The sequence below is a fragment of the Aspergillus sclerotioniger genome (assembly GCF_003184525.1).
Source record: "Aspergillus sclerotioniger CBS 115572 chromosome Unknown BO94scaffold_4, whole genome shotgun sequence".
Classification (NCBI taxonomy): domain Eukaryota; kingdom Fungi; phylum Ascomycota; class Eurotiomycetes; order Eurotiales; family Aspergillaceae; genus Aspergillus; species Aspergillus sclerotioniger.
This window is the reverse complement of record NW_020290994.1, coordinates 723875-740359: the sequence shown is the minus strand read 5'-3', so window position 1 is coordinate 740359 and position 16485 is coordinate 723875. Positions and strand designations below refer to the sequence as shown.

Below are 16485 nucleotides of genomic sequence, written 5' to 3'. Positions count from 1 at the left end.
CATGCAAATCATATCTGTTGTCAATTCTGAGTATTTTATTTGGTTCTCGCATATGGAAAAGGATGCTCTTTTGTTGGTTGGCATATATCTATGTCTAATGGGGTACTTGCCGGTTTTTACCCCTTCTAGACATGAGAAATATTTTCGGTGTGTTGATAATGAGTGCAAACAGGAGAGGGGTATGTCTAGCACACTGACGCGTCTGGCGTCGTTTGCCCACCTCGCTTTCCTCTTACCCCTCTTCATAGCGCCTCGCTACCTCACTTCTTCCACTTTCTTTTACTATCTCACCTTATAGCACCACATTTCCATCCTTTTTACTCTTTGTCTTTCATTTTGTATCTTCAAATGTGCTGGTAATTTTTACTACTAATAAAGTTCTGACGCGATCTGACCAGCATGGAAGTCTTCATGCACAATGTCCCGCGTCAGCTCACTGACGAGGGCCTGAAGAGGCAACTAGAACCGCTTCTAAAGCAACTAGGGATCGTCGATTTCTTCTGTGATAAGCCAAAGAAGAAAAATTTTGGTTTCCTCACATTTCGTCATCGAGAGGACGGAGTAAGGTTCCTGCTATTCCATGGACAGGAGGAGATCCCAGGAACACTGAATACTCGGGGAAAACCACGTTTCAAATCCAAGTTACAGATCATGGGTACCGACGTTTTCTGCGCGCCAAGCAAGAATCCTCCAAACAAATTTGCTCTGCAAAGTCTTCAACATGCTGCCGACCAACGAGCCAATGACACTCTCCACAAGTATGAGAAGGATGACCGTGTGTCTTTCCGTGTACTGGGCTTTAGCTGCGGTTATTATAAGTTTGTAGGGGACGAGCTTGGATACATCCCTGAAGTGCAGTGGTCTGACACTGGCATCATGAAGTTCAAAAGACGGTTCATCATGGTCAAGTTGAAAACCAATTACAACATCCGCATACCTCTTAATACCGTCATAGAGTTGATATGGTCCAGGGATGGAAGCTTGACCCTCACTTTATCCACGGTTCCATACTTCTTCATTGAAGAAGGTTCCATGGAGACCATCGTAATGCAAATGCTCGAGCTTGACGTTCGGGGACTGAACAGATATCTACCGACATCTTCGCGCTCGCGCATGTGTTCCTTGGGAGAGGCACACACTGGGGCTGTTGGACAATGTCTTGTCTACCAGTTCCGGGTCCCTCCTATACATCTCATGACCGCCATCCAAGACTTGAAGGAGTGGGAAATGTCAATCGTGCAATATGATATTATTGTCCCTCATTTGACAATCATGGAACCCTTTGAGACTCAAATGAAGACTCTCAAAAGTGAATTGGCTATCTACACCAGGCAAAGCTCTCTCCCATTCGGCATTCTGTTTCAGCTACAGGCGCTTGCGTACAACGCCTATCTCCTACCTCATACGGTTTCGAGTCTTGCAAAGGAACTGATCAGGGCTTACAAAGAGGACATATCAGCAGGCAGAAGACCTATTTCTGTGCTGGCCATGAAGAAATTATTAGACATGATCGACTGGCCTTCCCCACACAGCAATCCAACCGATTTTGAGCCGACCTCGCTCTTGGCGATGTTGAAACAGAACAACAAGGAAATCATACAGGACTTGGCAGTCTCAGGAGAGTCTCTAGGTCCAACTGACAACTTGACGCCAATTCACAAAGTCATGGTTACGCCCACAAGGGTCACCCTCCATGGACCGGAATTGGAACCTTGGAATCGCATTCTGCGTAGGTTTCCTAATCACCACGACTATTTCATTAGAGTGCAATTCTGTGATGAGGATGGCCAGGATCTCTATTTTAACTCGCAGGTTAGCTACGATGATGTATTTTCCCGATTCAAAGCTGTGCTCACCCGGGGGATACAAATTGCTGGGCGAACCTACTCGTTCTTGGGATGGTCGCATTCATCACTAAGATCACATGCAGTATGGGCAAGTAGAACGGGAAGACCCTATATCTCTTGGGAAGTACTAATGTTTCTCTATGCGATAGTTCTCCTCCCCATTTGTCGACGAAGACGGTCGTTTCCAAACGCACTTCAGTATCATTAAGGCGCTTGGTGATTTCAGCAAAATACAATCGCCCGCTAGGTGTGCCGCGAGGATTGGACAAGCATTCACAGATACCCCATTTGCAGTCTCCCTGTCTGATTATCATATAGAAGTTTTGGAGATGGCCGATGTGACCTCCAAGGATAAATCGCGAGTGTTCAGTGATGGCGTCGGAACTCTGTCCTGGGATGTCGCAGAGTTCATATGGAGTAACATACCAGTGAAGAAAGGATATCCCACCTGCTTTCAGATTAGATTGGGTGGAGCGAAAGGCATGCTTGCTGTCGATAGTCGGCTCTCGGGGCCTCGTATCAATATTCGGCCGTCAATGATAAAATTCAACGGCGAGATGAAGGATCTTGAGGTCTGTGATATGGCATCCAAGCCAGTGCGCCTAGTCTTGAATCGACAGATGATAAAGATTCTAGAAGACATGGGAACCGCTGATGATTGGTTTTTCGGATTGCAGAATGCAGCAGTTGCCCATCTCCGCCAGGTCACCGCGAGCGCTCACAATACAGAAGTCTTCATCAAAAAACAGGCGGTCGGCGACAGCATAGGCCTCTTCAGGATCTATCGCCAGTGCCATCTGCTTCAGCTTGATTATAAGAAAGAACCTTTTCTGCGCTCACTCGTTGAAGCTGTGGTTCTGAAAGAGTTGCGTTTGCTGAAACACAAGGCTCGCATTCCAGTCAGTGAAGGCATCACATTATTTGGTATCATGGATGAGACTGGCTTCCTGGAAGCCGATCAGGTATACGTAACCTACAATCCAGTGAAAGGAAGACACGCTCCCCCTCCGAAAGCTGGGAAACTTCTTGTGACTCGTTCGCCGGCCCTCCACGATGGAGACATCCAATATGCATACAATGTTATCCCTCCCGCAGAACACCCGTTATCCGAGCTTACGAACTGCATCGTGTTTAGTAGCAAAGGAGATCGTGACATACCAAGCCAGCTCAGCGGGGGTGATCTTGATGGTGATATTTTTAACATCATCTGGGATGCCGGCGCCCACCCGATCCGAACCTTTGCGCCCGCTGACTACCCGCGTGTAAGCCCAGTTGATATTGGACGGCCAGTTCAGAGAGATGATATGGCTCAATTTTTTGTTGACTTTATGAAAACCGACCATCTTGGAATGATTGCCATGAGGCATATGGTCTTAGCGGACCAGGAAGACGGGGGTACATCTCATCCCAATTGCAGAAAACTGGCACAGTTGCATTCCACGGCTGTGGACTTCTCGAAAACCGGTATCCCTGTGCAAATCAGCGAGATTCCACGGGGTAGCAATTTCAGGCCGGATTTGTACGTTGTCTCCCATGATCATAAAATTTCCTACGCTGTTTTCTCTGACATCCTAGCTAGCATGGCGCCAGGTCCCCTAGCCCACATTCACAGCAAATCGGAGATTGAGCTCGATCAGTATGTCTTCCAAGCTGCTTATGATGAGGACGACCCCGAGCCGTCTCGCAAGTACTATCGGTCCGAGAGGATTCTAGGCAAGCTCTACAGGGCTATAGATGAGCGGAAAATCTGGAATGAAGACGTTCACTCCAACGTCTCGGCAGACGAAGACGAATTCTGGAACGAATTCCTTTGGTCGACTTATGAGCGATGTAACAGCATTGGTCCTATCTCATGGGAACGTTGGCTGGATGAAGCTCGGCGTGTACGCCTGGTGTAGGTTACCAGAGACCCGAACCTGCCGATGATGACTGACAGGTGGCTTAGATACGAAGAGGCCGTGTTCTCGGCAAGAAACAATTACTCCGACCACCCAATCAACCCTATCAGTGAGCTCGAAGTGTTCATTGGATCTGTCTTGAACAAGGGTGGTGTACAGACTCGCCGCCAGCGGGACCAATCTACTAAACTCGCCGACGAATTCGATCGCATCTCTACCTGGATCGTGAACCAGATGCGAGGCAGTAGCACAGCCGGTCCAACAACCAAACCCTCGGATCCGCTCGACCCTCTGGAGTTTTGCTTCGCCTGCATCCATGCCGGAGGTGAAACAGACCAAGGTTCAACCCGACGTCGCAGAGACGAGTACGGGGAGCTCAAGAGCTTTCGAATCGTGGCATCCTGCGCCTTGCTTTTTGAGCTGGATCAATTCGAAAAGGGAAAGAAGCAACCGCTCGGATCCAACAACTAAATCTCACTTCCCATTTTCATTCTTCTCCGAGTCAATAGGCAGGTAATAATCACTGCTATCATCACCGTCTCAGTCTAAATACGCTCAGCTCGCTTGTCTACTCCTGTTCCATCGAAAAACATATGATGTGCGGGTTGATCTTTGCAGATACGAGTCAGCCCCGATTTCAATGTGACATGCGGTTTCATAAACTGAAACATCTCCTCTGCATCTTGGTAACGGTAACAAATGAAATATTCTCCTACCGACCGCCAAGATACTTAATCTCCTAGCTTTCCGAGACATGTGTTTCTTTCACAACTCCCATCATCCCTAGTCTATGTTACAGAGAACCCATGTCGTTCCTTCTCATTCCCCGCCTCCTAACCCACCCTTTAGTTGCACAGTAGTACCACTAAGTACCCTGCTCTACCAGACAGCATCAGCATACATATACACCCCTTGCGCGTCCAAAAGGTCACAGCCCATCTCAAAACCCATCCTCAATACCGTAGATCCACGCTCCCCCATTTGTACTAAGCAAAACCCGATCGTCAAACCCCATTTCGAAAGATTCGTCCATAAAGCCCACCTTGACTGAACACATATGCCTTACTTTAGAGCTTCCAACGAAAGTTTCCCCGCCTCAGGCCACTAAACCAATTTTATCAGATGAGATCTTATCCCAGGCACCAGTGTAGATAGATGACGTTGATGCGGAGCCGACGTGCGCGGTCACTGGTCGTGGGGTTTGTTTGGTGTCTATCTTGTTGATGTCTGTATGGAAGAAAATGAGGGGACAGTGAAGCATTATGCGGTGAGAAGGTTCTCTGTCTTTTTGCAGAAATTACCGAAAAGAAGAATTCACAGCAAGTATTTTCTAAATCTCTGTATGTGCTAAATCTCATTATATCGTATGTATGGCCCGTCATCCCATCATTAAACATTTAACCCAAGGGCACAAAAGCTTCCAACAGGGTAGACTGTACAAAATCAAACTTCCAACATAATATGCGAGAAATGGTCCGAGACATTGGCTAGGAAAAAGGAAAGTGTGAGAAAACAAACAAGGTGAGTTTATATTCCCGACTCATACGGTCCATGAAGACCGCGATACTGGTTTCCGTACGGGTTGACCTTGGCATACTCATCCCATGCCGCGCAGGTATTGTCCAACAGATCTTCGTTGAAGAAAGTGTTAAACTCACTCTGCCGCTCCACGATTTGCTGCGCGAACCCCTCGGTTGCGTGGAACCCTATGTGACAGTGGATGAGCCACACACCCGGGTTATCAGCGGGGAATGCGATGACCAAGTACCCGCCGTTGCCTTCAACACTGGCGGTCATGAGCGCAGTGTCACGACGGGGCGGGTTGATTGTTTTGAGTGTGACATTCTGAGGATTAAATTGGCCAAATCCTTGAGCAAGGACGTAGAAGTCGTGGCCTGCGATTTTCCGTTAGTAAGAGGAGAGTCCATTGTTTAGGTACGGGTACATACCATGCAAGTGTATCGGATGAGGGACTGGAATGTCCGTATGGATGACCAATACGGTCCATCGATTCGCTTTTGCAACCTCTATCACCCCTTGTTCGGGTGTCCAGTCCATCTTGTGAGGGTCTTCGGATGTCTGCTGCAGCGTGGGGTCTTTCCATGAAATGTTGAGAGCCTGCCCACCCATTGTCCATAGGTACAACGGGACGTCACCAAATGGGAGGAAGTCCACGTCTGATGCCACCGTCTGAGCACCCCCAATATTTGCATTAAGGGCAAGCCACGGGACAAGTTCGGATGATGAGAAATCTAGGCACTGGATGTCGTCGCCATAATCCCACTTGGTGCTCGTTGGCTCCGTGTTTTCCATAGCTCCTTTGTAGTGCAAGATACCCCTGATGTTATCCGCGTTCTCATTGTCGCTGCAGAAGGACTGCGGAATGGCCCTGATCCAATAGTTGTCCGGGGTCTGGTCTGCTGTCACGACGATATCGTAACGCTCCCCCATGCCGATAGGAACATTGTTCGTTGTAAACGGCACAATTGGTACAAAATCACTCGCAATGACAGTAAGGTCGTGATTGTCGATAGAGAACTTGAAATGAGTGTGTATGGCTGCATTGACCAAGCGAATACGATACCTCTGGCCTGGAACAAATTCCGTCTGGAACCGACGACCGACCGTCTGGTTATCCATGGTAGTCCAGATGTTGCTCCCATTGATGAGTCCTGTCTGAAAATGAGGAGCACTGGGGCTCTCGAGCACCGATTGATACATCTCATCGACTGTTTGGTGTGACCAGTCGTTGAGGAAAAGCACCCCCAGATCGTGGTCATATTCGGCTGCTGCGGGGCCATGAATCACGATTCCTCCGAAAACTCCCTCCCATGCTTGCAATGAAAAGTGCGAGTGGTACCAGCTCGACCCATATGCCTCTGCTCTCCAGACATACGTGTAGCTGGAGTTAGGGGGAACGGGGCACTGGGTCAGCGCCGCGACACCGTCCATTTGGTTGTTGTACAGCTGTCGGACTCCGTGAAAGTGGATGGCGGTACCATTGTCTTGCATGCGATTTGTGACATGTACTTTGACAATGTCACCCCAGTTGGCCTCAATGGTAGGCCCGGGGAACTGTCCATTCACAAGAAGCACCGACCTTTCGACTCCGTCAAGAGCGGCGGTTGTGTTGACGATATCAAACCAGTATTCGCGGACGACGTTGGTTTCTGGAGTGGTTTGATAGTAGTTTGTGTTAAGGTCGTACCCCTGCCACGGGGTACCGGCTGATGGTAGAGAAGTATTGCCTGGAATTCCCCGAGAAATTGAGCCAGCTTGACGAAAGTCAGAGCTGGCATGTTTGATTGGACTGCATAGAAACAGTGGGGCCAAAAGCCCGAGTAGCAGCAGAACGATTTCCATGACGGGGCCACTAGTGTCGAGTAGCGCGAGATCAAATAGATTAATTGAAAGGTAACGATCTACGCAGATCGTGTTCTTCTTCCTGTCCCCTCCGTCCATGATGACCTGTCTTTATATACTTCTCCAACAGGGCTTGGTCATATTTTCTCCTTGTCTTTGGCTTCCCTCAGGCCTCCACTGGAGGAGTCACTTGGCTCTGCTTGGCCGGGGTATAGCCTCCACGGAGATCTGAGAATGTCCTGCATCACCGGGATTCACCCTGGGTCCGAGTCCACCGGATGTGGGATCTAATGCACAGCCTAATGCAGATAATCCTCCAGCTGTACGGGCTCTGCCCAGCTGTGTGGGACGGGGCATCAAATGAGCGGTGCAATGAAGTCACAGCCAGGAGCCCTCCAGCGTAGCTTCGCCATGTGCGTGGGATAATACATGCGAGGGGCCCGGCGGAGCCGCAACATCCGATAGGACATGATTTGTTGGACTTCGTGTTGAACACATCACACTTGGTATCGGTCTGAGTGCATGGCTGGCTATGCCTGAGTATCGGCCTGATAGCGTTCAGAGGCGACCAGGGATGTCATTCCAAGGAGCCTCAGCTGCCGGTCGCCCTGGACTCGCCTATAATCAACTGACTATCTGAACCCTGTACTTGAAGCCATCCGCACTGATCCGAGGAGTGGCTGGTTTTAGATACAGACCCATGATCATAGTAGCGGATACTATAGTACCTGTCATGGCTCGGATGCCGAACACTTCATCCCGGTAGATGTGGCGCTGATACCATAGCTCATAGTCGACCGATTTAGCTCACCACCGGCAAACGCTGGCCACTCCCAGGCCCGGATTCTACCAACGCCCAGAATGCCTTATTCAGGTGTCGGTCGTGTTGTTGGAGGCTAGCTGACCGCTATTCAGATCGTATAGGCCCCGCTCAGGCACACCCACAGCACGCTCGACATATCAGACCATTTCCGTCAACTGGTCGCTCATTTTCTGATTCATGCTTTGCCCGATTTTAAAAGATTTAAGGCTGACCATAATTATCTAGTAGCGGGATTGTCGCTAGGATGGGAACTGGGACGTCTTGGGCGGATCCCTCCAACGAAACGCGGTAATGACTTTTGCCTTCTCGCCTAGCCCTCGGACTCAGGCAACCCACCCAGGCCAAGGCACCCCAGCGCATCGCCCGACAATTCTCTGGTGATGGGCAAGTCCAGATGGGGGTCTGACCGTCTGGGGGTCGTCCCCATCTCGGCTATTTTAGAACGATCCGAGCCAAGGCAGCGGTGACGGGCCAACCGCAAGCGGGAAACGCCCACCCGACATCGGTCAGGCTGCAGCCACCATCAGAGACGTGGATGGAAAAAGCAACGACGGCTCGGCCCTCTCGTCTTCCTTGGGTCTCTCTTCCAAGCCTTGCTGGCAACAGTCTAGTTGACTATTCCCAACACAATTTCACCCTCTAAGCCATGATTATACCCACGCTCAGAAAAGAAAGCGGTCATGCGCTTCTATACCAGTCACCTTATCAATCGTGAGTCAACCTTAGGCCATCCGTCGCCTGTCTTCCACCTTGGGCTATGATGACGTTAGCTGTCTCGGCTCAGTTGGTGAAGTTCCTCCGGACCCAAAAAAGCTTGATATTTTCTGCCAATATTTCTTTATCTAGGACCTGTTAATGAAGGTTGACTGGCGGCATTTGGCTCTGACATCACTCGGAGTTAGCACGGCATCACTCTGTCTAAGGCACCCAAGGTGGGTGAGCACGCGATCGCAAGGCCCAGTCAGGGGAGGAAATCAAAACCCCTGAGAGCGTAGACCCATCATCGCCGACGCGAAAGCGGGTTGGTGCAACCAGTGCCACAGATAGCCACAATTTCAGATGTTCCAACGCTGTGGGAGCAAATAGACAAGAGCAATCTGTGTGGCTTGGGCTTAGCTACCGTAATATCAGCGATCCAATCAACTCAGAACTCGCATCCAGCGAGAGATGCTTACGGCCTATGAGCCGTGTGGAACACTTCGCTTAACTGTGAGTTCCAAATCAGCCTGCCTGTTGCTGTCCACCACATAACCACATGCTTGTCTCACATTCAATGCGTGTCTTGAATATCTCTCACTTACCAAATCGGCTTATGTTGGCTTTGACGTCACAGCTTCTAGTCCAGTCCAGCCTCCGCCCGAGTATCCATTTGCAAAGGACTTCCGATCAATCTGAATCAGTCTGCCCTCACAGAATACCTCCCCACGTGCGCGAAGTAGGCCATGAGTCACGATGTGAAGCGTCGGGGAGTACCTTGATTGTGAAGACACGAGGTACCAGATACCAGGGATGACCCTGAACGTTCAAGTTGAGATGCGAGTCACAGGTGCCTTTCTCCGATCTCCACTCGTTGCAGCCACCCTCAAAACTGATATATAATTACCTCCCAAGAGGTAACACAGATATTCTCCGGTATTTGCATTAACTTCGGTCTAGTGACACCCTTCGTGACGACAATCGGGAGTACTCGGCCAAGGAGCAACTCGTACTCCGCTGGCAGGTATTCTGGACATTCGACAGGATGAAGCATCACGCGGGTTCCACGATCGAGGAAGAACAAAGAACATCGAGCGCATATCCTTGAAGAATGAGGGCAGTAGCAACGTGGTTGGACTTGGTTGACGCGGTTGCGTGACCAAAGCCCTGCAAGAATGTTGCAGTACTCCGGAAGCCGCCATTCCGGCCGCCGCCCCCCATCGACCACTGCTCCTTCCTAGCCAGGCATAATTCAACGTCAAAGCAGCGTCTGTATGCTCCATGACCACGCTTGTCGCGGGCACGGCCAACTCTTTGGGTTCTCATGACCTTTGATACCCTTGCGCGTCGGTTTCGAGATACTTGTTTTCTCTCAACCTTATTCGGCTTTGTGATCTAATGAGTCCTTCTGACAGAGCGGGTTCATGATGCAGTGGGTGATTAACGCCTCATGTCAATCCATTACGTTTGTTCTTGGAAAAAGGCGTCGCTAATTGTGCCTACATGATCGCAGCAGCCTAATTGCTAGGTCCGCCTGTTCATTCAATATATCGTCCACACTTTGACATTGACTTTCTTTTACCAGTTTAGGTATATGAGCTGCTTGGCCTTGGGTTGTTTGGCTCGTTGGAGCTTTGGCAAATCGCATTATTCGGTCTCGTGAAATCATAATCGAGTGGAGATGTGCATGGCGAACGAGTAATGGAGGAGTCTAGGGCGCTCAGCATCCCAGGATACGGCATCGCTGGTCATCTGTTGAGGTCGTCTGAGTGATTAACATAATGGGATGATGGTCTGAATACCGTGCAATTCTATTGAAACGCTCAGCATGCTCGATATCTACCAATGCGAATGAAGAGCATAAGTCATCGCCATCAATCGTTTACTAGGACTCATCATAATCTGTCCTTGTCCATTTATTTCGCCTACTGATGCTAACATTGGAGTATCACATAGTCGAGTTCAATAATGCCATGTCCATTCTGCTGAGTAATCTGCTGTCAAGTACTTGGTCTGTTTAAGCGAGTTGTATGGGCTCTTCTTACTAGCGGCGATCTAATTGGGATCACGATTCGAATATTCCTAACACCGTAAACATTAATTGAAGCATGAAATTTCGCGATATGTATGTACCTTGATTATAGCTTATACTCGGGACTAGTGCTCCTACCTCTAAGGCTAAGCTATCCGTGCATGTACCTCGGGCTGACGCCATCACACGCCTCGAAGGCGCGATAAGATCCACGTCAATACAGAATCCAAAGCAAATGTAAACCAGACTACTTTCCAACAAGTCTCACCCTTTGTTTCTCTGCCATAAGATGAATGTCTTTGGAGAGAGCTCTACACAGTGTCCGTGCGCGAATGGCCGATCGCAAGACTCAAAAAGCTTCATGCTCTCAGTGTCGGTCGCGAAAAGTAAGTAATGCGTTTAGTTAACTGCCTGTCTTCCTAGCCATTTAACAAGTCATTTCTAGGTTCGTTGCGACCGTAGGAAACACACCTGTGGAAATTGCCATCGGTTAAAGCACCCATGCTCTTTTCGAACGGAGGCCGCGTTTCCAAGTCGCCCAACGAGATCTGAAGATGACCAACCTGAGAGACGTCGGGGCTCTCGTGCGTGTATCAATTGTCGTCTTCAGAAAGTCCGTTGCTCCGGTGAACTGCCACGGTGTTCTAACTGCCAACGGCGACATCGAGAATGTCATTATCCGGCATCGGAACGGGTCCGTCATTTCCCACTGAAATCTCCTGAGGCATTGGGAGTCACATATTCCAGTCGCACTATTGCTGAATCGGAGCTACAACAAGGATTGTATGGCAGGCAGATTAGTCTGGATTTCACTTGACTTAGAGACTGACGTTGTCAGAGTATACCCCGTTAAAGATGGCGCGGAGTTAGCCAGAATCCTTGATGACTATTTCTTGCATTTGTATCCTCTACCGTCATACAGCTTTCTTCATGAGCCTTCCATCCGGCGGATGTGTGCGGATCGAACCCTTGAGCCAAGCCTGGTGCTCTCCATATGTGCTATGGTCAAGCTGCACTGTAAGCGAGGCTGGCCTCAGCCTTCCGAGAGCGGATTGTTGGTTGAGTTATCAGAAAAACGCATCTGGGATCAGCTTGATAAGCCTTCAATTTTTAGACTTCAAGCACTATTCCTCATTATCCAGTATCATGCTGAAGTTGGAGGATTCGAAAGGGCCTTCATGATGGCTTCTATTGCAAGTCGTCATGTAGCCGCTCTTCGATTGAATCATGAAAGTCCGCAACTCAGCTTTATCACTCAGGAGATTCGACGAAGAGCTGTCTGGACGATGGCACTTTTGGATGGTTACTTCTCCGTGGGCATCCCTGGATACAGTATCATAAACTATGAAGAGATATATCAGCAATTCCCATGTCGAGAAGAAAGGTTTGGTTCGCCAATTCCGGAGAATATAGCCGTCACAAGAACTGAAGACAATATTAATGGCCCTCGCAGTATGTTGGAGCTAGTTCTGCGTATTTCAAAACTTCGCAGAGATATCATGCGCTTTACAAGGCAGCTAGCTCTTGTAGAGCAGCCTCTGAAGGAATTTCAGGACATAGTTGAAGGGTTTCGAGTCAATTTATCGCAACTTCACGAAAGAATCATTTTGGCTGTTCCTCTTTCGGCTCCCATCTGGCCAGAGTCCCGATGGGTTGTGCGAGCTTTGGAAATCCAACTGGCATGGCGACAGGCGAACTGCGACCTATTTCGCCTTTTCCTGCCTGGGCATCCTAACGCAGCCCCCGATGTGGTGTTGTGTCCACTAGAACCAGATATTTATGTCGGTCAAGCCAGGGCTATCTGCGAAGAACACAGTGGCTGGATTGTGGAAACTATCTCGGGGGCCCAAAAGATGGACCATCGAACACTCTTCTCGTTCGATATCGCGAGATGTGCTTATCAAGCGGCGCGACTTGGTCTGTTTCTCGGCCATATGCCAGATGCACGGTCGGAATTAAAACCAGATGCTGCGATCGCAAATGCTGCATTGTGCCTGGATTTCATCAAGCGAAATTTCGCGTCAGCTGCTCACGCACGAAGGATGATCTCGGATCTCAGCCTGCTAATAGGAGCCTATGAGACGCGGCACGGGCATTTAGGAGCGGCAATGGCGCTGGATTCATTCCGATCTTCCGGCGACGCCATTGAACGGCATAATCAACTTGCGGTTCACAGCCTCATTCACCAGGCTAATTTTGTTGACGATAGCTTTCTCTATGAGTTGTAGAGTTTGTATCTGGAAAAGTCAAGTGATACTCCATGTGAGGCGAGCGTCGCCCGCTACGTCATCATCATCACGGGCGGATCTCGGAGGCGCTCCGGTGCGGGGTCACCTGCGGGGCTTGAAGTACTTACTTGTTCCAAGCCTACTATATCCCTTTTGCACAACTTCACCAAGTTCTTGTCGCGCCAGAAGTAACCATGGTTCTTTCTAAGCCCGAAAATAAACACGTCCTCAAAGCTTTTGACCTCACCGGCAAGGTCGCTGCCGTTACAGGTATGTGCCCTGCACTTGAGGACTGACAGGTACTGAACGATCATCAGGTGGTGCCCGTGGGATTGGGCTAGAGGTCTCAAGAGCTCTCGCGGAAGCTGGTGCCAGCGTAACGGATATCTTCATGGTGGGCGTTTCTTTGCTAATATTTCGCAGGTTGCTCTCATCTATAACTCGTCCAAGAATGCGGAAGCACTTGCCGAAGAGATCGCAGCCACGAACAATGTCAAAACAGCCGCATACAAAGCTGACGTTGGAAACCAAGAGGATATAGAGAAGGTCATTCAACAGATCGCTTCCGATTTTGGCAGACTTGATATCATCGTTGTTAACTCGGGTGTCACCTCGAACATTGCGGCCGAAGACTACACCTCGGAGCAATGGCGTGACATCATGAAGGTCAATCTGGATGGCGCATTCTATAGCGCTCAGGCCGCTTCTCGGATCTTCAGGGAACAGGGACATGGAAATGTTATCTTTACAGCCTCTGTCAGTGCGACGTTGGTGAACGTGCCTCAGAAGCAAGCTGCGGTGGGTTGTGCTATGTGCGGTGCTGAAATGTTTGCTAATGACGAGGTCCAGTATAACGCTTCCAAAGCTGCCGTGGTACAAATGGCGAAATGTTTATCAGTGGAATGGGTTGACTTCTGCCGTGTCAACTGCATTTCCCCTGGGTTTATCGCTACTGAGATTCTCGATATTCACCCTCAGGAATGGCGTGAGAAATGGAACAGCATGATACCGGCTCAGCGAATGGCGGATGCCCATGAGCTCAAAGGAGTAAGTTAGCTTCCTCTCTTTGCGCACAATTTTCATCCAACTTATCTGCCTTCCAGGCTTATGTGTTTTGCGCCTCCGATGCCTCGAGCTATATGACTGGGGCGAACATTGTGATTGACGGTGGCTACACGCTTCCTTAGGGAGAGTTACTTAACTTAGCCCGATATATGCCGGATCATGTTGGTAGCCTTGGGTGTAGTAGATATGTAACCCTTCCCAAGCTCGGTTTTGCAGGCAGATAATCTGGGCCATGCGAAGCACAATATGATGATTGGGTTGTTTGAAGGTTGAAGGACGCGGTCGCGGTTGAGCCGTATCTTCAATGACATGCCACCAGTTAGTATGAGTTCATCTCTAGCAGCAGTGAAAATGACTCACCAAGTGTGTCCTCAGGAAGGATCAGCATCATGAGACCGAGGGTGATTCTGTAAATCTTTCGAGAAAAGCGACAGCGCCATGTGGAGGAGGTTCAATGCTGCGTGTGTAGATGGATCGGTGCTAATCCTATCTGGGCAAACCTGTTGTAGATCAGTGCCTCAGGTGGCGGCTGTTTGTCTTGTGATCTTCGTTCTCCTGCAGTCTCTCCGACTTGCCATGCGCTCACCACAATCCAAATCTATCTGCGACAGAAGATAATGCAAGGTCTATATCATGCAGATGAAACTAATGCAAATGCCTAGCTGACAGAATGATCACTTTTAGGCACCACCATAATATTACCCGAAGTCCCAATGAGCATGGGCCGCTGGTTGCTTCACCCAAGGATCACGGCGCTAAGCTCTGACTACGTGGCTGTCATCCCGCCTATGAACATCGGATCCCCAAAGTCAAATCCCAGCCCGAAATGCCCCTCATCAAGATAAAACGAGCTTCGTCAAATGGGATTTGCAAAAGACGGTGAGTGGAAGCCAAGCTGCTACCTACGGTGTGCCCAAGAAGCGGGGCGTTGATTCTATTTGCTGTTGCTTAGAATCCGCATTGACAGTGTCGATCAATACATCGGGCCGGAATTAATGGGAGGGGGTTTATCACTGGCTGCACTGATACCAGCCTCGATAATGCTTTGAGCCTGATCAGCCGTTGAAGTCTTGCGTCATGGGCTTTGGCGTGGGATGGTTTCTGTAGCCACGTTCGGTGTCGAAGTCATATAACTATGAAGCTCCGCCTCATGGTGGCTAAACAAGTCAGCTTCTACGCGGCGATTTCTGAGATCTGCCATAGCTACTATGATATCCAGGAACGTTAGTCTCCTCAGCCTCGACGGCGGGGGCGTCCGCGGATTATCCTCCCTCTACATCCTGAAGCACATAATGGAATCCATCGATCCCGAAAACACACCAAAGCCATGCGAGTATTTTGACTTGATAGGAGGTTCGGGATCAGGCGGGTAAGTTATCCGAATCACTTCCAAGCAGAGTCCTTCCCTAACTTCTTATTCAATAGATTGATAGCTATTATGCTTGGCCGTCTCGAGATGGATATTGATCAGTGCATCAACGCATACAAAAGGCTCTCGAACCATGTCTTTTCTCGAAAGCGACTTCTACCGGTCGGAGGAAACTTGCGCCGACAATCGAAATATGACGGTCGCAGAATTGAGACTGCCATGAAGGCAATCCTTCATGAGCTTGGCTACGAAGATGACATACTTTTGAGAGAGCCGGCCTCCTCATGTAGAGTGTGAGTCCCTCTAATCCACGTTCAACATCACCCTGCTAACGTGTTGAAGCTACGTCTGCGTGACCGATGACGGCTCCAAACGGAATCTAGCACCCTTGACCAGCTACCCGAGCAAATACTGCTCCAATGAGCTCTACAAGTCTGCCAAAGTATGGCAGGCGGGTAGAGCCTGTTTCTCTACTGCGCCTCTCTTCGATCCGGTCCCCATTGGACCAAGCGGACGGCGATTCTACAACAGCAACACGGACGCCAACAATCCCGTGCGAGAAGTCTGGATTGAGGCAAGAGGCATATGGCCCTCCGGATCATTGGACAGTCAGATCCGATGCATGGTATCAATCGGCACCGGGGTTCCTTCCATCAAACGGTCCGGCAAGGCGATGTTCGGCTTACTGAAGACATCCCGGGCTGATTCAATTGACACTGAAATGGACATGAACAAGTTCCTCCGGGAACATACCGAACTAGACGATGAGAATCGGCTTTTCCGGTTCGACGTACCCAATGGACTGGCCGATATTGGCCTCGACGGCGTGGATGAGATCGACACGATTGTCGATGCGACTGAGGAGTACCTCGCCAAGGAGCTTGTCTACAAGCAGATACAGAAATGCGGGAATGCTCTGAGTGAAGGTTTATAGACCATCATTTTCTTATATCTTGTCTTGTTATATAACGGGTGGCAGTCTCTGGAGTTGGAGGAATTACTCATTAGCTTTCATACCAATTTAATCCAACATCCTTGATTCTAGATCCGGAAACCAGATAACCTTCCCGAACCTTAACCTCAACCAAACAAACGCCCTCCAACTTGGAACCTCAATCCCAAAGCGATGACGATAGTATATCTATTCCCTAGAACATGACGTCA

General features: G+C 49.5%; 5 protein-coding genes across 5 annotated transcripts; 4 read left to right on the top strand and 1 right to left on the bottom strand.

The window, feature by feature from the left end:
* Nucleotides 1-342: 342 nt before the first annotated feature.
* On the top strand, nt 343-4216 carry BO94DRAFT_563207 (RNA dependent RNA polymerase; the record flags this gene model as incomplete). Its single annotated transcript, XM_025614345.1, has 4 exons — nt 343-1935; nt 1997-3366; nt 3427-3741; nt 3784-4216. The coding sequence occupies exons 1-4, from the start codon at nt 400-402 to the stop codon at nt 4214-4216; spliced, it is 3654 nt and encodes a 1217-aa protein (XP_025471377.1). The 5' UTR covers nt 343-399.
* A 1056-nt stretch (nt 4217-5272) lies between these two features.
* Nucleotides 5273-7108, bottom strand: BO94DRAFT_457827 (extracellular dihydrogeodin oxidase/laccase; the record flags this gene model as incomplete). The annotated part of the gene is made up of 2 exons (XM_025607765.1): nt 5273-5640; nt 5695-7108. 2 exons carry the CDS (start codon nt 7106-7108, stop codon nt 5273-5275), a joined length of 1782 nt encoding a protein of 593 aa, XP_025471376.1.
* A 3883-nt stretch (nt 7109-10991) lies between these two features.
* On the top strand, nt 10992-12887 carry BO94DRAFT_553523 (Zn(II)2Cys6 transcription factor; the record flags this gene model as incomplete). The annotated part of the gene is made up of 4 exons (XM_025613661.1): nt 10992-11045; nt 11105-11353; nt 11484-11560; nt 11582-12887. 4 exons carry the CDS (start codon nt 10992-10994, stop codon nt 12885-12887), a joined length of 1686 nt encoding a protein of 561 aa, XP_025471375.1.
* A 97-nt stretch (nt 12888-12984) lies between these two features.
* On the top strand, nt 12985-14082 carry BO94DRAFT_279712 (SDR family oxidoreductase). Its single transcript, XM_025606616.1, has 5 exons — nt 12985-13157; nt 13205-13263; nt 13311-13685; nt 13737-13934; nt 13991-14082. Exons 1-5 carry the CDS (start codon nt 13082-13084, stop codon nt 14072-14074), a joined length of 792 nt encoding a protein of 263 aa, XP_025471374.1. The 5' UTR covers nt 12985-13081; the 3' UTR covers nt 14075-14082.
* Nucleotides 14083-14731: 649 nt separating this feature from the next.
* Nucleotides 14732-16371, top strand: BO94DRAFT_572185 (uncharacterized protein). Its single transcript, XM_025614906.1, has 3 exons — nt 14732-15321; nt 15378-15614; nt 15664-16371. The coding sequence occupies exons 1-3, from the start codon at nt 15161-15163 to the stop codon at nt 16253-16255; spliced, it is 990 nt and encodes a 329-aa protein (XP_025471373.1). The 5' UTR covers nt 14732-15160; the 3' UTR covers nt 16256-16371.
* The last annotated feature ends 114 nt before the right edge of the window (nt 16372-16485 follow it).